Source organism: Theobroma cacao, chromosome 1, assembly GCF_000208745.1.
Source record: "Theobroma cacao cultivar B97-61/B2 chromosome 1, Criollo_cocoa_genome_V2, whole genome shotgun sequence".
Taxonomy (NCBI): domain Eukaryota; kingdom Viridiplantae; phylum Streptophyta; class Magnoliopsida; order Malvales; family Malvaceae; genus Theobroma; species Theobroma cacao.
The window spans coordinates 1,278,259-1,300,193 of NC_030850.1; the positions used below are offsets into that span (position 1 = coordinate 1,278,259).

General features: G+C 35.8%; 5 protein-coding genes across 10 annotated transcripts in view; all 5 read right to left on the reverse strand.

Annotated features, from left to right (window-relative positions):
* Nucleotides 1-1,128, reverse strand: part of LOC18610863 (phosphatidylinositol/phosphatidylcholine transfer protein SFH12) — an 8,452-nt gene extending 7,324 nt beyond the window's left edge. Inside the window, exon 1 of the mRNA XM_018113806.1 lies at nt 1,071-1,128. The gene's annotated coding sequence lies outside the window, so the exon portion shown is untranslated. The remainder of the gene's footprint in view (nt 1-1,070) is intronic.
* On the reverse strand, nt 817-3,653 carry LOC18610864 (thioredoxin domain-containing protein PLP3B). Of its 3 annotated transcripts, none has more exons than XR_001926182.1 (10): nt 3,544-3,653; nt 3,344-3,445; nt 2,784-2,858; nt 2,641-2,688; nt 2,391-2,533; nt 2,179-2,251; nt 2,006-2,067; nt 1,557-1,654; nt 1,071-1,479; nt 817-855 (listed from the first exon to the last, which is right to left on the reverse strand). XR_001926182.1 is itself a non-coding variant. In XM_007046774.2 (9 exons), the coding sequence occupies exons 2-9, from the start codon at nt 3,425-3,427 to the stop codon at nt 1,370-1,372; spliced, it is 693 nt and encodes a 230-aa protein (XP_007046836.2). In that variant the 5' UTR covers nt 3,428-3,445; nt 3,544-3,653; the 3' UTR covers nt 934-1,369. The 3 variants fall into 3 exon arrangements, 1 of the variants encoding a protein (XP_007046836.2); XR_001926181.1 differs by having other exon boundaries at nt 817-910; XM_007046774.2 differs by lacking the exon at nt 817-855 and having other exon boundaries at nt 934-1,479.
* LOC18610865 (disease resistance RPP13-like protein 4) lies at nt 4,211-8,199 on the reverse strand. Of its 2 annotated transcripts, none has more exons than XM_018124948.1 (2): nt 7,604-8,199; nt 4,211-6,961 (listed from the first exon to the last, which is right to left on the reverse strand). In XM_018124948.1, exon 2 carries the CDS (start codon nt 6,950-6,952, stop codon nt 4,397-4,399), a length of 2,556 nt encoding a protein of 851 aa, XP_017980437.1. In that variant the 5' UTR covers nt 6,953-6,961; nt 7,604-8,199; the 3' UTR covers nt 4,211-4,396. The 2 variants fall into 2 exon arrangements, with proteins under 2 accessions (XP_017980437.1, XP_007046838.2); XM_007046776.2 differs by having other exon boundaries at nt 4,211-6,968.
* LOC18610866 (AAA-ATPase At2g18193) lies at nt 8,297-10,455 on the reverse strand. 2 transcript variants are annotated; one of them, XM_007046777.2, is made up of 2 exons: nt 9,321-10,455; nt 8,297-8,916 (listed from the first exon to the last, which is right to left on the reverse strand). In XM_007046777.2, the coding sequence occupies exons 1-2, from the start codon at nt 10,305-10,307 to the stop codon at nt 8,380-8,382; spliced, it is 1,524 nt and encodes a 507-aa protein (XP_007046839.2). In that variant the 5' UTR covers nt 10,308-10,455; the 3' UTR covers nt 8,297-8,379. The 2 variants fall into 2 exon arrangements, with proteins under 2 accessions (XP_007046839.2, XP_007046840.2); XM_007046778.2 differs by having other exon boundaries at nt 8,297-8,919; nt 9,321-10,453.
* Nucleotides 16,054-18,910, reverse strand: LOC18610868 (AAA-ATPase At2g18193). 2 transcript variants are annotated; one of them, XM_018124963.1, is made up of 3 exons: nt 18,583-18,910; nt 17,265-18,355; nt 16,054-16,854 (listed from the first exon to the last, which is right to left on the reverse strand). In XM_018124963.1, the coding sequence occupies exons 1-3, from the start codon at nt 18,722-18,724 to the stop codon at nt 16,483-16,485; spliced, it is 1,605 nt and encodes a 534-aa protein (XP_017980452.1). In that variant the 5' UTR covers nt 18,725-18,910; the 3' UTR covers nt 16,054-16,482. The 2 variants fall into 2 exon arrangements, with proteins under 2 accessions (XP_017980452.1, XP_007046842.2); XM_007046780.2 differs by having other exon boundaries at nt 16,054-16,857; nt 18,583-18,908.

Here is a 21,935-nt window from a genome sequence, read left to right on the forward strand (position 1 = left end):
ACAGATATAAACTATATATATTAAAAGACATTACAAGTTAATTAATAATAATAGTTTCATGAATTAATTTAATTAATTATATGAATTTGTTCTTAATTTCATAAAATTAAATAAAAACCACTTAGGTTCTAAAACTATTCTAATCTCAAAAGCTTTCTTTAAATATATATATATATATATTATAAGATTATATAAATAATGATATATATTATAATTAATAAGTTTATACTTCATAATTTTTATAATGTTAACACAAAATAAAAAATAAATATATTTATATTAAATAAATATATATATATAATAATAATTATATTTTTTATAATATGATATACTATTCATATTATTCAAACATAATTAATAATATAGTAATTTTTTAATTTAAATATATTAATATCATGATATTAATAATTAGAGTAACCATGCTTTTTATATATTTGTTAGTTTTTAACAAAAAAAAATTACATGTAAAATTAGTAAAACTTGTAAATTTTTAATTTAATTATTAAAATAATAATAATATATTTATAAATAGCAATCGTATTCGAGTAACGGGTACCCAAGTGATGGTACCCGAACCCTACCCAAACCCGATACAAGTAGTGAAATCATTACTCGAATCCATCCCAAACTCAATTATAAGATACCTTAACCTTATATAATCGAGTCGGGTATTCGTGGGTGCCCTATATCCAAGTACCCATTACCATCCCTGGTCTTGAGAGTCCTTCCAGGAAAGGAAAGAAGAAAGAGGTGGCATGCTGGAAGAAGGAAACAAAGAGAGATACACTAGAGCACACAAAGCACTCCACGCGAGGATGAACCTTAAATTGCAGTCATGGCTGCTCTGGACCTCATCTGCCAATTGAGTGTGGCCAATCATGAGGTAGCCGCAAATTCATAAAATTGCATCCTAAGTGAGGAGAGCACAATTCATAAATAGAATGATAAGAACTAGCTGCAAGTTACAGCAGCACTTGAATATCAAAACAAATGTTGTACGACTTGATGCAGAACCAGGCAAACTCTAAAAACATACATCAATAACCTTTATGGCGATAAAGCAAGCCTACCACTTAGTAAGTATCACATGGTAAATTGTCTGTCCCTCAAGCTTCCCTCTCTTTTCCACTAGGATTGCAACTTCAAATTTGCAGAATCACGCCATCTCGGCTGAACTTCAGCACGAATCCAAGAGGCTTTGTACTTACTAGCGCTTAGCAGCTGATGTGAACATGTTCCTATTCAACTATGGGCGTGCAAACTGAAATTCTTGAGATAAGGAACCAAAATTTAATTGACAATCACCATACACAGTTGATAAACAATGGACAAAACTAGAAAGAAAACTGCAATTTTATTTTTTTAACTTTCAGTCAGAATCAGAGTCATGATTCATAGAAGATCGCACTGTTTTGCGCCTACTCTCATCATAATTGTTATCATCATCATCTTCATCACTTTTCTTCTCACTAATTATACCTGTAAAATGATATATATCAGGTTTCAGATACTGCTACATGCTGTAAATTGCAAGTTGAACTAGACAAAGGCATTACCTTTCTTTATCAGTACAACCTCAAGTGTTCTGGTACCAAAATCATCTTTCCCTCCAAGATCTTGAAACCCAACCAACCTATCTACTGCAATCCCTTTTCTGCCCGAAAATTGCAATTCTTCAAGTTAGACTGATATGATAAAAGAGATATCATTGTTTTTATTTCTTAATATTTATGCCAAAACTCAACAGAAAGATTACTAGGATGTGGATTCTGCATCTACAGTTGGCTAATCCTTCAATATTTAACTGGGTTGGTCACTATTCCTTATCGATAATAATTGCTTAATTCTGTGGGTAGAAGAAAGAAAAAATAGAAAATTATAAAGCAACTTAACAATAATGAAGCATAAATCTTCTTTTTCTGCATCCTATAAATGTAGCTTTTTTCTTTCTCTTCCTTTCCCTTTAAGGCACAAAAAGAGTCAAATGGCATAAGAGATTGCTGACCTGAAAATTATAACACAAGGCAAAGTTTGGACTGCAAGTTTGGTAACAAAGAAAGGTGCATTCTGCCACAAAAATCAGAATCTTATGTTGGCAATGAAGAAAAACAAAGCCAGAATTAAATGTGAAAAATCTCTATCAAGATTTAGAAACAGCAAAAGCTTGTTGATGCTCACCTCAGCATCCAGCTTGATGAACTTTGTATCCAGATGCTTAAGTGCAAGGGCCTTCAGGTGCTTATCGATTATCCTGTGTTATCCATATATAATACCCAATAAGTCTGACACATTAACGATTGAGCGTGCACAGTGTGTTCATGCAAGCATGTAGGTCATTTCATGTGTATGTGTATGTGTTACAGACAGACAGAGAAAAGTAAAAACTTTACTTGCATCGATAGAACTCCTTATGGTAGAAGTGGCAAATCACTTTCTCAGTTCCAGTGACTTCACCCAAGAAATCTCCTTCACTAATCTCCCTGTACTCTCCGTGCCCTTGCCTCTTTAGTGCTTCTCGCTTTTCAGCTTCTTTCTATTCAAATAAATCCTACTGTGATTACCGAGTTCAGAATGCCTATCCCCAGATTGATAGACCATATTTCATCATGTCAAATTAAGAATTACTATTAAAGTTCTAACCTTGAGAGCTGCAATCCTGTCAGCATGCAATTTTTCCAGCTCGGGATCCTGTATAAAAGAAGCACATGAGCCTACATAAAAGCAGAATAACATTGTCTAGAGCAAAGATGCTCCCTAAATGCAGAAAGCCTTAAAAGACTTACGTCCATCAGCTCATCAAGGTCAACCTCCTGGTTAACTGAAGTTGATGACTGTGCCTTCTCTTGGGCAAGCAGCTCCTGTATGATCATTACATTGATAAATTAAACACATAACACTTGGCATAACTATTTCATTACCCGCTAACTTGGTCAATCAGACATCAAACTCTCACAGCTAAGGCATGTCAATCTGCCTTAGACCCTTCTAAAATTATCATCGGATCAATCAAAATCACAAATTTACAGTTCCCAGCTAACCCTTCGAAGCCCAATTTTGAAATCCAAAATAGAATCTTTGAACTGTGCGAGATACAAAAAAAGAATATAGAATTTGAACAACCATGAATTCAATTGCATAACTTTACGCACTACCTACAAGCACAAGTTAATCTTTCCAACTTCTCTAACAAAATTACGGTCACCTCAGTGACTTAAACAGTAAAAAACTGCCCTAACAAAGGCAAGGAGCTAAATCCATTAACAAAAGAAAAAAGAAAAAAAAAAAAAGGAATCCCATCAAAAAAGAACCCAAAATGAAGAGAAAAATGAGAGAAGAAGACAACCTTCTGATAGTCACGAGCAGCTGCTGCCATTACATTCCCAAATGCTAAATTAGACAAAGTCGATTTAACTGAATTCGGATCCATTTCTCCTCCTCTGAAAGACTACAAAGAAAAAACCAAAAACATTAACATAAAAAAAAAACGAGTCTTCGATGGAAAGGATCTTGAAGCAAGCAGATCCGGAATAGAATTTCACCTACCGGATGTTTTGGACAAGACTGACAGAAAATCGAAACGAAGAAAAATGGAATCTTTAAAAAAATTTTGAGGAAGAAAAAGGTCTAAGCCGAAGGCACCGGCTTAGACGGTGGAGTTTCTGTGGGCCTGAGCAGCCTAAATCATACCTCCTAAAGGCCCAAACTTTTGGTAGCCAAATCCAATCTCGGCCTAAATAGTGGGTTGTCTTCAGACTCATTGCAAGCCTATAGATCCATAGACGCCTCTATCTTTTTTTGGGTCTTAAATTTCTACGATTGTTGAACACAAGTTATAATTGATATTTTAGATGAAAGTTTTAAGGATTTTGACAGTAATAGAAACAATTTAAGATATATTTCTATTACGATTGAGACACGTGATATCATCTCGATTGTTTATGTATTAACTATAAATAACTTTTTAATTAGCATGGCTTTTTTAGAGTAAATATATTAATGCAAACTTGAACAATTATAATTAAAATTAAAGACACGTGATATTATCTTGATCATTTATATGTAATATTTAAAACATATAAAAAAAAATCACCTTAGGTTGTTAATCTTTTGGCCCCAACTCATCCTTGGAGGGGGGCATTGATCATTTTTGTTTTTCTCTTATAAAACTCTCTTATTCTTACCACCAAAATAGTTAAAATATACCACAAAATATTGTAATTGGTTAGTATATGCCCAGAAATATAGTGTTATCTCTCCAACAACTGCATCTGCAGCAATTTGAGTTTGAGCACAGTGATTCAAATGTTTGATCAATCAATGGTTCTGGTCATTACAAAGAAGAAAGGAAACAGACCAAAGGTTCCTCATCACATGAATGGCATTAGTTCTAAACTTTTTAGGTCCTACGCTCTTCCTTGGTCCAGACTCCACCTCTGAATCCAGCATCCTCGATTGGGAAAGACACTAGTTCTGGACACCAACTAACATTCACGATTTTCAAGGTTGGCATCACTTGTTGCAACATCCCCCAGTGCAGCTCCAAATCTGATAGAGCTTCCAACATTAAGCCTTCGATTTTCCAGACAATGCTGTTGTCACCCCGAAAGTTCTGATGCATGTTTGCGAGGTTTCCGAATGAGATTGAAAGGTATTTGAGCAGAGGGAGTGCTATAGGGTTGAGCCATATAGGACTTATCTTTCCTGGATAGAATTGCAGAGATAGCTCATGGAGTTGCTGTGGAGGACAGAGTTTGTCGAGTTTTGAGGTGAGATCACTCCCATGACTGTCAAAGCAACTTATGAACAGATTTTCCAAATCTTGAAGGTTCACCATTGCATTGACCTCGCTGTCTCCAACTTCATCACCATGAGTCAGAAGTAATCCGAGTGTCCTCAATTGTGTCAAATTTCTTAATTCTCCAAGCCGACAACCATGATCAGATCTTGCAGGTCTAAAACCCAACAAAACTTCAAGGTTTGACAGCCTTCCCAAGCCTTTTGGCAAGCATTGAAGTGAACCGCAATGACTTACATTTAAGACCTTGAGCTTCTTGAAAGTGATGAGGTAATGAGGCAAAATTTTCAAGTTTTGACAATAACTCACATCCAAAATCTGAAGGTTACTGAGCTTTTCTAACGAAGCTGGGAGTTCAATCAAAGGATGAGTGTTGCTTAAACTCAGATAAGTTAGATGTTGGAGTGAGCCAATATAATATAGCAGGCTACTGAGAGGCAATTCAAAGATTGATTTGGAAACATCCAAAACTCTCAAGTACCGACATTCACTGAATTTTTTTGCAATGCTTGATTCAATCTTGTTCACCTCGCTGGTTTTGGTTGTGGATACTAATCCCCTCAACTTTTGATTTTCAGAAAGTTGGCCTTTATCCATGTTGTTACTAATTCCCACATGGCGGCAATTAAGACTTTTCTGTGTGTAAAATGCATCCTCTTCTGCTATTTTAAGGACCAAATCACGAACCATATCATGCATTTTGCAAGTAGAAATTGTTCCATGATAATTCTTGTCGACTACCTCTACCAAACACCGATTTGTTAACCCTGAGAAACAATCTTCTCCGGCATCAGTTGAAGATCTACCACTCCTCAATGGGACAAATCCCTCGCCAATCCAACAATGAACTAGTTGCTCTTTTGTTATGACACAGTCCTCTGGATAAAGAGAGAAGCTGAGGAAGCATGACTTCAAGTAAGAAGGGAGCTCATCATAGCTCAATTGCAGTGAGGCCATCACAGAGTTATCATTTTCTATCAATTCATCTCGAAAATGGTTTGCAATACGCCTCCATTCACGATAATATGGAGTTTTACAAAGCATCATTCCTCCGACAGCTTTGATGGCCAAGGGAAGACCCTTACACTTCTCTACAATCTCTTTTCCAACATCCTCCAGATCAGGGTAAATGCAATTTCCATCACTTGCAGCAAAAGCTATTTTTCGAAATAGAAGCCAACTATAATCTTCATTTAGGAATTTAGGCCTATGGATCCTTACTTCCTTCACTCCCATCTTTCGTGAAACCTTTTCAATCCTCGTTGTGATGATGATACAACTACCATTTCCTTTGGGCAGCCCCTGACAAATTCGTTGCCACCAGACAACATCTTCACTCCACACATCATCCATCACAATCAAATACCTCTTCCCCAAGAGATATTGGTTTATTTTCTTCAACAGTTCATTTGCATCATCTTTCGCACTTGCCTCTCCCAAAGTATTCAACATACTTCTCATAATTTGTTCCTCAGTGAATGTTTGAGAAACAGAAACCCACACTCTTCTGTCAAAGTGACGCTCTATTTCTCTCTCATTGAAAACTTTCTGAGCAATTGTTGTCTTGCCCAAGCCGCCCATGCCAACAACTCCAATTGCTAGTATGTCCCAAGACCCTTCACGAGCCGCTTCAAATATCCAGTCTTTAATCTTTTGAGTGTCAGCTTCTAGTCCAACCACTTGAGTGTGATCATACACCTGAGAGCTCCACCTGAGTATTTGCTCCTGTGCATTTGTGACCTCTGGCTGGAACAAGAGAGGCCCTCCAAGCAAAGATGAGATGTTTTGTTTGATGCTGGTAATTTTCTCAATGATTTCCTTGAGACGCTTTCCACTTTGGTACTTGAAATGAAGCTTTGTTGGAGAGAAACATGCTAACCAGCCTTGGGAGAATTGGTTGCCATCCCTGGATTGAAGTTGACAATCCGCTAGTATATCTTCAGATTCATAAATCAACTCTCTAAGATCAGCCAAGATCTTGCGTATAGATTGATTCTTCCTCTTCAGCCTATCTGAATCCATGAGGAAGCATTGCATCAATTGAAGCTCAGTTTGTAGTTTTTCAAACAGATCCCTGAATTCGGTCACGTATCGGCCTTCCTCTGCAAGAGTTTTTAACAACTTTTCCAAGAACACAGTGACTACTGCATCCGCCATGCTTTTCGCCTTTCGCCTTGCAAAAAGTAAAAATGACCCAATAATTTTGGAGCACTGGATAATCTAATCTGTTCAAGAGTTCAAAATGACAAAAAATTCTAATCCAAATATATAGAGGTTAATGATGCTACCAGCCACTAAATTTTCATAATGGACAACAACCTGTCAAACCAACATTCAAAGCTAAACATGGAAGTAATTATTCCAAAGCATCTTTTTTTTTTTTCTTTTCTCTTATGTTCACCAGGCTCTTCAATAGTAACCAAACAACCGCAGCTATTAGAACAGAACCCTAATTTAACAAATAGGGTCGTCAACACTCTTCCTTCCCTCACTAGGTTGAGAAGCTCGATCAATCACAACAAAATGTTAATGAAGTTTAAGATAAGTTATGGGTCAAGTTAAGCGTAAAGCTAAGGGTTGACTTGCCTCTCTATGGCTGATTCTTTAAGATTTCTCGGGGAAGTTCTTATGGCCAGGAATTACTCTATATCTTTTCATGGCAAAATGGAGGATCAATCCAAAAGATAAAAATACTATTTCATGATCAAACATGAAAAAGAAGAAAAATAACAGTATGTTAATCAGCAGACACATGCAGGGAAAAGAACAGAGCAAAGGTTTACTATCAAAGCCTCAAAGCAAACTTACAGTTGAGGAATTCCTGGCAAGGCTTTGATTGCTTTTGTCGAAGAAAATCTATGGCTCCGGAGCTTGGTTCAAATTAAGGAAAAGAAAACCCACTAATATATGAACATTTTTGAAGAATTTTTAATCCTTTTCCAATGGTTTATCCCTTGATTTAAAAGAACGGCGCTCGAAGTTTGCGTGATGAGGGCATAATGGTACACTCCTGAAAACTAGAGTCAACTACGCGTATTTAGCCAATTTAGCCAAAGGCCCTGAAACTGAAAAGAAACTTCCATCCGCCTAAGCAGTCGACTTCATGCTGTCGTCCTGTAAATTACTTCGAGTTTTTCCATGTTTCTTCATTTGGGAAATAATAGTTTCTTTCTAGTTCTACTTCTTGGTCATTGCCACAGTCGCATATTCTAACAATTTGGCTTTGTATTATCTTTTTCTTTTTGTCCCTTAGCCAAATTCTTTGAGAGACAACCCGACAAAGCAACTTGAAAATACTTGAAATCCTGAATGACATGCGTTGAATTGGGATTAAAAAAGGATTATATGTGGAAGATATGAAAATTTTCTGATGGAAAGATGCCTTATTTACATTTTTCTTTTGAGCTTTGGACTCCAATCATTTTGTTCTGATTCCAAGGGACTTCTCCTTGTATATGTATAAACTGTCAAAAATTAAAGAGCTTATGAACACAATCCTGAGACTAGGCTAAAGGGTTTCAAAACTGAAATAGTATTTTATTGATAAGAAGATTTCTGATGGAAATTTACTAGTACATTTTGCTTCAGTACGGTATTCTTCTCAACCCGCTTCCGCCTTTTACCATTCTTTTGCTCTTCGTCGTCATAATTTTCCTTTTGTCCCCATCGGTTTTCAATCTCTTAATCCTTACTATCTCATTCAGTCTTCTGATGGAGGGTGGAACTTCACCACCATCCGTCGCTTTGTTCTTGGTCTCATTGTCTTCATCCCTCTTGCGTTTAAGGAAGCTAACAAGACCTTGAAGAGCAACATCAGCATCATCAGTTTTCATCAACTCCTCTGCTACCTCTGCTGGGGTCGCCTCTGTACTCTTTAGCAAGCCATCGATTTCTCCAAAGAAAGGGTTGTGTTTGCTGCTGATGTTTAAATAATTAGAAGCTAAGATCTTGAATCCGTCAGGGGTGCAGTAGGACATGTTGATGTGCATGTCCATTCGACCAGGACGCAACAGAGCAGGGTCAATCCGATCCTTGTAGTTGGTTGTGAATACGATGATTCTTTCATCACCGCAGCTTGACCACAAACCATCGATGCAGTTCAGGATACCCGAAAGCGTCAACTGCTGTACATGAAAATTGTAAACCAAGGAAACAACATTTTAGTCAGCAAAAGCAATGTCTTATCATGTTCATGAACAACTACTTAAACAAGTAAAATTACAAGGTTGTTAGTCATGTCTTTTAGGTCTCTCTCCTAGAACATAATTTTCGTTTTTGTGTAATTGAAATGTTGTTCCAACTATCATAATTTTGTGGATTATCCATGATCTTCAGGTAGTTCTAAAAAGAAAATCTGGGGTTCTGCTGACATCCAGCAGCACAATTTGCCTAAATCGCAGCCAAAATAGTAAATAATTCTTAGTTACAAAAATTTGCCAGGAGTGTACATGTAAATGATAATTAAATTGTCAAAAATCAAAAGTTCTTAAGTATTTTGTTATTGGAATGTGAAAAAAGTACTTACCCCAGATTTAGCTGGTTCCTCTTTGTTTTTCTTTCCCACTTGTCGTCCGAGAACCTCAGAGCTGCAATCTATGTCTTCAATCAACAGTATAGACCGGTTACTCGTTGACAGCAGTGTCCTCCTTAACTCAGCATCAGAACGGACACTGCTGAGCCCCAAATCATATATATCGAACTTGAGATAATTAGCCATGGCAGCAACCAAACTGGATTTACCAGTACCAGGAGGACCAAATAGCAAGTAACCTCTTTTCCAAGCTTTCCCAACTTTCTTATAATACTCTTTCCTCCCTAGAAACCTCTCCAAATCATCAATGATCATCTTCTTCAGATCTGGGTCCATAGCCAATGTATCAAAAGTAGCTGGGTGCTCCAAGATTATGGAACCCCAAGAACCTCTTCTGTCATCGTCGTCATCACTGAATGGACATTGACGGCTATAAAGCTTTATCATTCGGTCTTGATTTCTGATCTCCTCGGCTTTGACCAAAACGTAAGGTAAGTAAAAACCCAATATTTTTTCTCTATGCTTCTTATTGAAGCTGAGTTCGAACAGTCTTTTCTCTCCAGAGTGAGGTTTCTGACCTTCCGTGCAGACAAGCCTATATGTTAGTTTAACATCTTCGAATTGATCAACAATTGTTTCCCCATTCTCGATGGCGATTGTAAAATGTTTCTGTTTTCTGGTTTTGCTGACTTTGAGGCGCTCTGTTTTGGGGCTGATCTTGGTGCTGAGATAGAGCTCAGCTGCTTCATAAACTTGGTTCTTGGTCATGCCACATTTCTCATCGATAGCGAGAGTGAGGTCAGGCGAAAGCGGAGTGAAGAAGTAACGAAACGTAGAAAAAAGATAGGATCTGAGCTGGTGGGGAATCAGTTCATTGGCCATGGACCGGACCAGCATCATGGATCCCGCAAACGACGCATAGGCAGAGAACAGTGTGGATGAAGTCTTGGAAATTTCTGACAAAGAAAACATGGAAGCCATTTGTGGAATCAGAAGCAAAGAGTTCAGAGCTTGGGTGGGAAAGGATGACTGAGACTCCGAGAGACTGTTTTTATAGGCTCTTTCTAAGTCAGAATCACTGTCGTTCTCTTCATCCTTGTTATGGTTTCAGTAGGATAGTTTAATTAATAATTAGTATACCTTGTTAAATAAATTTTTAAATCTAACTAAAATAGTAAATATTTAATTTTAAAGAGCGTGAATTGATTATAAGTTATTTTTTAATGGATTTTTTTTTATTGCTGTGCTTGTAAATTCTTGTGTTCTTGGACAACTCTTTGCGTAATTTTCGCAACATTCCTTTGGAACTAAGAAATGTGTAAAAGTTGATAATTCGATACTTTTCTGCTCAAACCATTTTCAGTCGTTTATTGCAGCTTATGAAATGACTGAGAAAGGTCTTGCTGCAAAGTTGCCGTACTCAATTATAATGGGACACTGCCGACTACTATTCTTGTTTTACTAATTAAGTAATTATTCTTTTTCAATGTAGGGACATTACAGGCATCTTTTGTCATAGACAACCTGCACGACTTGCGTGTCTTCATCGACTGCCTATCGATAAAAGTTGGCCGCAGGAAGGTGGCTCTGGCTTTCCTGCACATGTTTCAGTCTCCCTACCTGGTCCACAGATTCCGTAGTCAATAATAAAGGAGCCTGATTCCCAATGAAAAACAGGCAAAGGCCTGGAAAGTCTACCAAATGTCTTCCTTGTAGATCTTCCACATTCGCCTTTTACATTTTATATGACATTCAGCAATAGCATGTTGCAGTGCAGAGCATCTATAGACCAAAGCATTTGCATGGGGGAAAGGCATTATCCATTGTTTCCAACAAAGAAATGTATCAGCATTGTCATAATTACAAATTAGAATTATTACAAGTGGAGTTAAAGTTAATTAGTTTCCAAGACGTTACTGATAAAATTTTGTTAAAATACTAACTAACATAATTTTTAGTAGTTGATTTTGCAATAGTTCTCAATTCATGAAGTTTAGCAGCAAACGTTTAAGAAAATTGACAACTTTTCCTACAGCGACGTCAGAATCACTGCTCTTGAGCAATTGCTCTGCTAAAGATGCAGGGTTTATAAAGAGTAAGGCAGAAATGGTTTTTGTATTGCATTTCACGTTTGCAAAATTACAGATATATATACACAGCTTATGTTCATAGATGACAGTGCGGTAAACGTGGATTCCTTGATTTGTGCTCTTAACACAAGTCTTCCTCAATGTTAGCTGCTATTGTCCTTGACTTTGGTATGTGATGGAACCTCTGATGGAGCCTTAATCTGAGAGCAAAATCTGTTCATTTTCTTTTTTGAAAGGTGAAATTTTATTGTGTCAGCCTTCAACCTACCACTTCAAGTCTTTAGTCTTAATTGCCCAAAAGACTCTTGATGGCATAATAGTTGCCTTGGCTGAATGAAACCTGTACACTTGTACCAAAAAGAATCTGCCCAAAGAGAAATTGACAGCACAGCACCATGAACATGAACAAGAAGAGGTGCCAGAAAACAAAATCGTACTAATTCTACCTGATTGGAAACAGCAACACCCCCAACCCAACGAACAAGAAAAAAACTCCCACAGCAAGGATCCCCTCATGTGAAGTCAACCCTACTGGCGCCACCAGAAGTTACACCGTAAAAGAATCCCTTAGGAAACATGGGAGAGGACCATTCAAAACAAAAGCAGCATCAATCATCGGATGGAAAAGCCTTTAAACGGAGACTTAGTGGCAACGAACAACGAGAGGACCAAAAAGAAGGTTCAACGGACAGCAGAGTCCAAACAATTGAACCCAAGAGACCCCCGATCCAAAAGCAGCTGGCAATAGCATCGAGATGAACATGATTGACAGAAAAAACCAAGAAAACATCAAGTTCGTCCCCTGAGTAAGGGACAAGATCTGGCAAGCATAATTTGTTCATTGAAGGAGGCAATCTGTCCTTGACTGAATCGGTTGACAGATTCTCCTTAATAGGGCTGACCTCCATGTTCTAAGCTGTCAATTTGTTCCAAGAGAGGGTGCTGATCGTGTACATCAAGATAATTGGAGACCAATCGGAACCCTTGATTGCTGCAGTAAGACATGTTAATGAGCATGTCTATCCGGCCTGGGCGAAACAATGCAGGGTCTGGTTTATCTTTGTGATTGGTGGTGAATTCAACGATTCTCTCCACTCCACAGCTTGATCGTAATCCATCTATGGAATTAAGTAGGTAATGTAACACCAAAGTAAATACCATTGGTTAGAGTATAAAAGAATCCAAATAGAATCTAATGAATTATGTGAAGTGAAGACCGGGAATATAAAAGTAAAGTGGAGAGTACGTGTAACATAGCAAATTAACATAGCTAACGAGGATGAAATTTGATCGCCTAGCAATGCCTTCCTCAAATCTGACTTAGATGGAATACTGGTGAGCTCCAGATCGTACACATCAAATTTCAAATATTTTGCCATAGCAGCAAGGCTTAATTTCCCAGTCCCAGGAGTATCGTAAACCCTCGCATCCAACGCTTCGCAATCGTTCCATATAAATCCTTCCTTGAGATAAACCTGTCTAAATCATCGAGGATAGTCTGCTTTAAATCTGGATCCATGGGAAGTGTGTCAAATGTGGCTGGATGCTGCAAATCCTTGGATTTTTATTGCTTACTAAACTCCGGCAGTATTCTATGAAGCTTTAGAACCTTTTTCTCTTTTTATCGACAATCTGTATTGACTCAATACATGATTCAGATAATCACGCATGATATTTCCTCTATGCTTTTCAGGAAAACGTAGCTTGTAGCGCCTCCTTCCAGTATTAGCACCGAAAAAGTTTGGGTTCTAGGCAAGAGCGCCATTTAACAACGATGTTCTGAAAAATGTCAACAACTTCTACCGCTCGCGGCAATTCGGTAGTCAACTTGTCCTGAGACCGCAGCTTCCCAACCCTGATTTTCAGCTGACGGCGAGCAACCCCGAGAAGAGTCATGACTGCAGTTTCTGAATACACCAGGAGAAAGCAAAACAATGCAGGGCTTTACTCCAGAGAACTTGAGTATTAAGCACGAAGGGATGGCTGACGTTGACCGGCAAAGTAGCTAATGCACCCGGGGGCTTCACGAGTTTTTGTAGTGTTCGTCAGGTCGATCTACTACAGCGGGGGAAGGAATCGAGGAATTCCTGATACCAGCTTGATGTTGCATTTGGGCCGAACTCAAGAACCCACTTAAGACCATTAACACCTGAAGAACACGAGTCGGTGCTCAAGTTATGAATGTTAGCATTTGGCCCAAAAAAGCAGTTTTACAAGTAAGAGAATTGTGCGTGAATTGTCCAAGATTTGCTTCGCTCCATACTGTTTCTGCATCAAATAATGAAATGCTTATCCTAATTAGACAAAAAAAAAAAGGGAAAGAAAAAACAAGGGAGAGGGGAATAAAGAAGAATGTTAGAACAACTATTTGCTGCAAGAAAAAGAAACCCACGATGAGATGTTGTAGACTTTTTCACCCTCACTTGTTCCTGATTGTCTAATTGATAAGATATGAGAAGTCGAGCAGGGTGACAATATGAGATTCTCCTAACAAAGGTTTTTCCCTTGTTATGACATATATGACGAGAAAAAGTTAAAAGGTTGGTAAGCAAACTTTTTTTGGACCCCTAAGTGGATTAGTGATGTATTGCTTCACAGGTAATTCGTCCAAAACAGTATCCTATCTCCTCTAGTACCAATTCCCCGTCACTTGCGAAATGTAAACATGTCAATCCTGAAAAGGTCCTGCATGTTCGATCTTCTTCCTGGGAGCATGATTGCCAGGATCTCTTGCAATAAAGCCCAAACCTGATACGAGATTCTTGTTCACTAAAGCCCATTGGCATGGCAATAGCGTGTAGTAACATTCCAAAGATTTGCAATGCGTTCGCAGTCGAATATTCTCTTTTCTAAAACACTTTTCTTCCAAGCCGGTAACTCCAAAATCCAAGTACCCAAGCATGAAAGAAAGACAAGTACTTGCGAAAACACAGCAAAAAGAAAAGTCCTGTAGAAAATGGTCGAAGGGCTTGAAGAAAGCAATGATTCAGCACTCTCTACGAACCTGTAAGACACTCTGCAGGGCACCCTTTTCTTTAAATCGAAAATGCTATCAGATGGGATGAGAGCTCACTTTTGTGCATCCTCGCGCGTGCTTCCGCCAGCCATCAGTAAACACCTTTCGTAAAGGAGTTTTACAGTGTTGACACGGTGGAAATTCGTTCTTTTGATCTCCTGCTTATTATCTCTAATATTTTTTTTTCTTTATCAACTGAACTACTCATAAGATACGTTTTATTGACGTAATAAATAAAAATAAAATAAAATAATTATTATATGATAATATAATAGAATAGTTATTATTTAGTTTGGTACAACAAATAAAATATGACAGAAATAATTATTATGACTTATAGTGTTTGATTAGTAATAATAATTTTAAAATAAAAAATAAAAAAATAAAAACACATTTTATTATTTATATGACTATTTATTTTTATTAGATTTTTTAAATATTTATAATTTAAAATTTTATTAAAATATTAATAATTTAAATATTNATAGAATAAAATAATTATTATGTAGTTTGGTAGGATGAATAGAATAAAGTAAGAAGAGTTATTATATTTGATTAGTAAAAATAAATTTGAAATAAAAAATAGAAGATAAAAAGATAAAAATATCTTTTACTAAATATATGATTATTCATATTTTTTATTTTTAAAACATTAATAATTTATAATTTGTTTAATATATTAATAATTGATAATTTAAATGTTAATATTTTATTTATAATTTAATCATTAGTATTATATAATATTATTATTTTATTTTAATTTAAATATTATTATGATTATTTTTTATTTTATTTTATTTTTTAAATATTAATAATTGAAATTTTATTTAAATATTAATAATTGATAATTCAATTAAAATATTTTTTATATATAATGAAATGATATTATGCCTATTTATTTTTAATTTATTTTGTTTTTAAATAAGAATAATTTATAATTTATTTTATGAATAATTTATAATTAAATATTAATATTTTATTTATAATTTAATATTAATATTTTATTAAAAATTGGAATCAAAGGAGAGGAGGAGAGAGAAAAATAGTATTTTATACAAATAAAGTTGTAATTTTTTAAACTTGTAAGGGATATTTTTGTTTTTATTATTTTTTGAGTTTATTCTTTAACCATGGAATAGCTAATACTGGTATTAGCTATTCTTTAGTTTTGGAAGATTTTGAAGAATAGTCATTTTTATAGAATGGTTGTTTCTTAGACTATTTGTTAACCAAATAAATGAATCAAAATTCCTTGGGAATAAAGGCCCCCAACCAAACATGCTATTAGTGCTACTTCCCCTAACCTTCAAGATTTTAGTCTTTGCCGTTAAGGCAAAATCAGTTGCACTTTTCTACCTAAAAGCTCCCTATTGTTCAAGACCTTCAAGTACATTAACTAACTCTTTAAGAGTAAGTTGAGCAAGATCCCTAAATCTTCTAACGACGACACCCCTTAGATTCATATTTTTCCAATAAACTAACTAATATTTTGCTTATTAATTTTTCTTCTGTAATTTTCCTTAAGATCACTTTAATACTTCGATATCATCTGAAGAAAAATGAAGTTATGCTTTTTTGGAAAACTAGAAGAGATATTGAAAATGGGAAACCAGAAAAGAAGAAGAGAAAACATTTTCTAGATTTTAGTTTATGGAGACTAAATCGGATCTAGGAAGCAGCTGCACGGTAATCAAAGAGTAGCTTAACGATAAAATGAACAAGAAACAGACATGACCGTTGAGCCTCACCAGAAACAAGAGAACAAATCAAAACGGCACCATAGTGGTGCTTATAAGGCCAACAAACTAGAAACAAAACAAAACGACATGACCAAGACCGTTAGAACACAGCCAATGGTAACGGTAGAAACGACACAATGAACTAGCGTTTTGGCAACCAGTATCTTCAGCCAAAGACGACAACGCTTTGCCTCTTCAAGCCTTTCTTTAACCTTCAAGACTGATGCTTCCCGCCAGTACTTCCAATAGCTTGATTTCCAGATTAAGAATTACTTTTCAACACGAACTTCACCACCATTCGTCGCTTTGCTCTAGGTCTCATTGCCTTCATCCCTCTTGCGTTTAAGGAAGTCAACAAGACCTTGAAGAGCAACATCAGCATCATCATATCTCATCAATTCCTCTGCTACCTCTGCTGGGGTCGTCTCTGTACTCTTTAGCAAGCCATCGATTTCTCCCAGGAAAGGGATGTGTTCGTTGCTGATGCCTAAATGGTTAAAAGCTAAGAGCTTGAATCCGTAAGTGGTGCAGTAGGACATGTTGATGTGCATGTCCATTCGACCAGGACGCAATAGAGCAGGGTCAAGCCGATCCTTGTAGCGGGTTGTGAATACGATGATTCTTTCATCCCCGCAGCTTGAACACACACCATCGATGCAGTTCAGGAGACCCGAAAGCGTCAACTGCTGCACATGAAAATTGTAAACCCAGGAAACAACATTTTAGTCAGCAAAAGCAATGTCTTAATATGTTCATGAACAACTACTTAAACAAGTAAAATTACAAGGTTGTTAGTCATGTCTTTTAGGTCTCTCTCCTAGAACATAATTTTCCCTTTTGTGTAATTGAAATGTTGTTCAAACTATCATAATTTCGTGGTTTATCGATGATCTTCAGGTAGTTCTAAAAAAAAACTCGGGGGTTCTACTGACATCCAGTAACACCATTTGCCTAAATTGCAGCCAAAATAGAAAATAATTCTTGGTTACAAAAATTTGCAAGGAGTGTACATGCACATGCAAATGATAATTAAATGGTCAAAAATCAAAACTTCTTTAATTTTTTGGTTATTGGAATGTGAAAAAGCACTTACCCCAAATTTAGGAGGTTCCTGTTCGTTTTGCATGCCAATTTGTCGTCCAAGAACCTCAGAGCTGCAATCTATGTCTTCAAACAACACTATAGACCGGTTACTCGTTGATAGCAGCATCTTCCTTAATTCAACATCAGAAGATACACTGTTGAGCGCAAAATCATATATATCAAATTTGAGATAATTAGCCATGGCAGCAACCAAACTGGATTTACCAGTGCCAGAAGGACCAAATAGCAAGTAACCTCTTTTCCAAGCTTTCCCAACTTTATTATAATACTCTTTCCTCCTTACAAACCTCTCCAAATCATCCATGATCATCTTCTTCAGATCTGGATCCATAGCCAATGTCTCAAAAGTAGCTGGGTGCTCCAAGATTATGGAACCCCAAGAACCTCTTCTGTCATCGTTGTCATCACTGAATGGACATTGACGGCTATAAAGCTTTATCATTCGGTTTCGAGTTCTAATCATATTAGCTTCGTCCCAAACGTAAGGTAAGTAAGAAGTCAATACTTTTGCATGATGCTTCTTGTTGAAGCTGAGTTTGAACAGTCTTTCCTCTCCAAACTCATCTTTCTTGCAAACAAGTCTCCATGTTAGTTTAACACCGTCGTATTGATCAACAACTGGTTCCCCCTTCGCGACGGCGATTGTAAAATATTTCTGTTCTCTGGTTTTGTTGACTTTGTGGCGCATTTTTTCGGTGCTGACCTTGGTGCTGACATAGAGCGTAGCTGCTTCATAAACTTCGTTCTTAGTCACGCCACATTTCTCATCGATTTCAACAGTGACGATAGGCGAGATATGACTGAAGAAGTGGGGAAGGTTAGAAGAAAGATAGGATCTGACCTGGTCGGAAATCAGTTCTTGGGCCATGGGCCAGAGCAGCATGATGAATCCCGCTAACGACGCACAGAGAGAGAACACTTTGGATACAGTGTTGGAAGTTTCCGATGGAGAAGACATGGAAGCCGTTTGCGGAATCAAAAGCAAAGAAGCAAAGAGTTCAGAGGTAGGGTGGGAACGGATGCCTGAGACACCGAGAGACTGTCTATTTTTATGGGCTATTCCCAAGACGAATAAACCACCTTTCAAAAAAAAAAAACTTAATCAAGCTACCATCGAAGAGAATCAAGACTAACATAACACATACTTTAAATGCAGTTTATGAAATGATTGAGAAGGGTCATGCTGCGAAGTTGCCTTAGCCATTGAGAATCAAGACTAACATAACACCTACTTTAAATGCAGCTTCTGAAATGATTGAGAAGGGTCTTGCTGCCAAGTTGCCATAGTTAGCAATAATGGGACTTACTGATTAAGTAATTATTCTTTGTCAATGTAGAGACATTACAGGCATCATTTGTCATAGACAAACAGCACCAATTGCGTGTCTTTGTCGACTGCCTATCGATGACAGTTGGCCGCAGGAAGGTGGTTTTGGCTTTCCTGGTCATTTTTTAGTCTCACTACCTGCTCCATAGACTACGTAGCAATAATAAAAGAGCCTGATTCCCAATGGAAAAACAGGCAAAGACTTGGAAAGTCCACCAAATGTCGTCCTTGTAGATCTTCCACATTCTCCTTTCACATTGTGCTATTGACCCCCTGCGTATACATTGGGGTAAAATAAAAGACTATTTATATATTTTGTTTAGTTATTAATAAGATTTTATCGATAAAATAAAAAGTTCATTGATGTAAATTAAGCGTCGAAAAACAATTACGGTAAAAAAAATATTTTAAAATAAAATATTATTTTATAAATAAAATAATATTAAAATATTAATATTTTATATGTTATCAAAATTAATTATAAAAAATTATTATATAATTAATTTAAGTAAGAGAGAAGAAATAAAAAATTTTTTTTAAAAAAATGACGTTAATTGTATTCACGTGATTTTATTAAATCGAATTAATACGGATAAGTAAATATTTAAATTATTATAATAATATCGTATTGAAATATAATTTTGATATTTTGATTGTACATATATAACAGAAGAAAGATAGACAAAAATTAAAAATTTTAAATGCATCAAAAGTATTAAATTTTAAAATACGAAAGTTGAAGGGTAGTGTAGTAAATAAATAAAGTTGATAATTGATATGTAAATTTTATTATTTTAAAAAAATAAAATAATAAAATGATAAAATAATAAAAAATAAAAAGAATTGAGAGTGAAATGGAGTAAAGAAATGAAAAGAAAATAAAAAGAGAGTGATGGGGACAAGGCAAGTCGGTTTCTCCCAAAACGAATGGCAGCACATCAATATAACAAAAAAAAATTGTTAAAGGAGATGGGCAGCCGCCCATGTGAATTAAAAAGGGCTCTAAATTCATTTTTAATGAAGTGAAGGAGGTAAGGGCCGGTCAAGTGATATACAAGAGATGAAAGAGAAAAAGGCCAAAAAAAAGTCAAAGAAAGACATGGGTTAATGGACTAACCGCCCATGTGACCAAATGGAGAGAATGATACGATAAAATAATAAAGAATAGAGAAAGTAAGGAAAGGAAGTGAAGGTGAGGGCCGGCCATGTGAGGGAAGAAAAAGGAAGAGAGAAATTCTGAAGAGTTAGAAAACCTGAGAAGAAGAAAAAAAAAAAGAAAAGAAAGCTTTGAAATATTGCAGCTGATAGTACGAAAAAGGGAGAGAAAGCAAGGGCTGGTGCTGTCAGGTTTGTGAGGGAGAAAAGAGGAGTTGTTGCTGCTGGTTTGAAAGAGAGAAAGGAGGGGTTTTGCTGTCAGGTTTGTGAGGGAAAAAAGGAAGGATTGTGCCGCCGGTGGGTTTGTGAGGGAGAAAGGAAAGGTTGTGCCGTAGGTTTTGAGAGTGAAGGAGGAAGGACGGGGGCTGCAACTATGGTGAGAAAGAAATTTGGTGAAGGAAAAGAAATGGGAGCCTAAGTGGCTATAGAAAAAAAAAAAAGAAATTTTAGGGTTAGAGAGAAGAGAGAAGAAGTCGGCTGTAGAGAGAGATAATGGGAAAAAAAATATATATATATATATATATATAATATATATATATATATATATATATATATAGTGGGTTGCTAGATTCAAAAAAAATAAATAAAGATAGTGCACTGTGACGACAAGTAAGAAAAAATAACGAGCGATCGGTAAATAAAAATAGTGAAGTAGTGTCTCGTTATTATAAGATGAGTAGGTGTTAAATTTTAAAATTTTGTTCTTATAATATAATATATGTATATATATATGTTACATTCGGTAGTTGATAAAATTGTGGACAGTATGAGTTGATAGAAAATTTTAAGTTGTTTGTATTTGTGATACGGATTTTAAATTTATTTTTTTTATAATATATAAAAATATATATATCTACATGTTTTTAAATACGATGAAATAAATCTTTGACTGATTTTCACTTCAAAATCATATCTTACAAGTTTGTGTGATTTTTAGACTAATAACTTTTGTATTAATTCATAAAATTCGATGATAAATTATTTATTTTTCTTAGCATGCTGATTTGGTAAATATGTTATGCTTTGAAATAAATTATGCACAATATTCATTTTATGATTATACGATTTTTAATCTGTCATGCTATGCAAATGTATTAAATTGTAATGATTTTATTTGAACGTGATTGAGATACTCCGTGTAGGACTTGTTACCACATCAGGTCAAGTGTGATATTTGTGCACAAAATAGAAATTGTCGATTATTGATATTTAATTTAAAAAGAGAGATTTGAAGTCTCGATTTATATTGGGTGACGTGGGTAGTTCTCACGAATAAGTAAAAGGGACCTGAAATCCTGATTTATATGTGGTGGTGTGAATAGTTCTCACGAATAGGTAAAGGGAGACCTGAAGTCTCGATTTATATATAGTGACGTGAGTAGTTTCCACAAGTAGGTAAATGAGGACTTGAAACCTCGATTCATATGATAACGTGGGCAGTTCTCATGAGTAGGTGATGATGTCTAAGAGAGTAAGCTTAAGGGCTATATTAAACCTACCCGAGGATGATGCTCACTTGTAAATTTTTATTTCACTATGCATGACATTAATACTTGAAAAGTTTTATTTATTTAATGACAAGTGAAATTTACCTATTCATTGGTGATTAATTAATTCGTCTTTTTATATTTGAGAATTTTCATTTTTCATTTGTCATTGAATTTAATGTTGACTGGATGTCGAGGTTAAAATATTTTCTAGTATCCTAAACACAACTGTTTTCATACATATTTACTTGATAATTATTATTTTTAAGAATTGCAAAGTATAAAAACAAAATTTCTCAATTTTATAGAATGTATTTTCTACGCTTATTGTTGAGTTTATAAACATTCCATCTTTATGTTTGATTCCCCTTTCCACCTACTCACGGATCAATGATGATCACTGAGTCTATGAAACTCACACTCCTCTTATTTTTCTTTTTTGCAGATAGAGATTAGTCTAACGTGTAATCTTCGGTGCATACGATCCACCGCAAAGTAGGTAAAGGCACTTCCTAACTCCGCTCTGAGTCGTTCCGCTGTTTAAGATTGCGTCAGAACGAAATTTGTTAGATGTTGAAAAATAATGTTAATTTATAAACGTGAATTGTTATTATTTTGAATGAAATAGATAATAATTTAATTATTAATATTCGCTTATGCTCGTGATTATATATATTTAATGAATCTAACG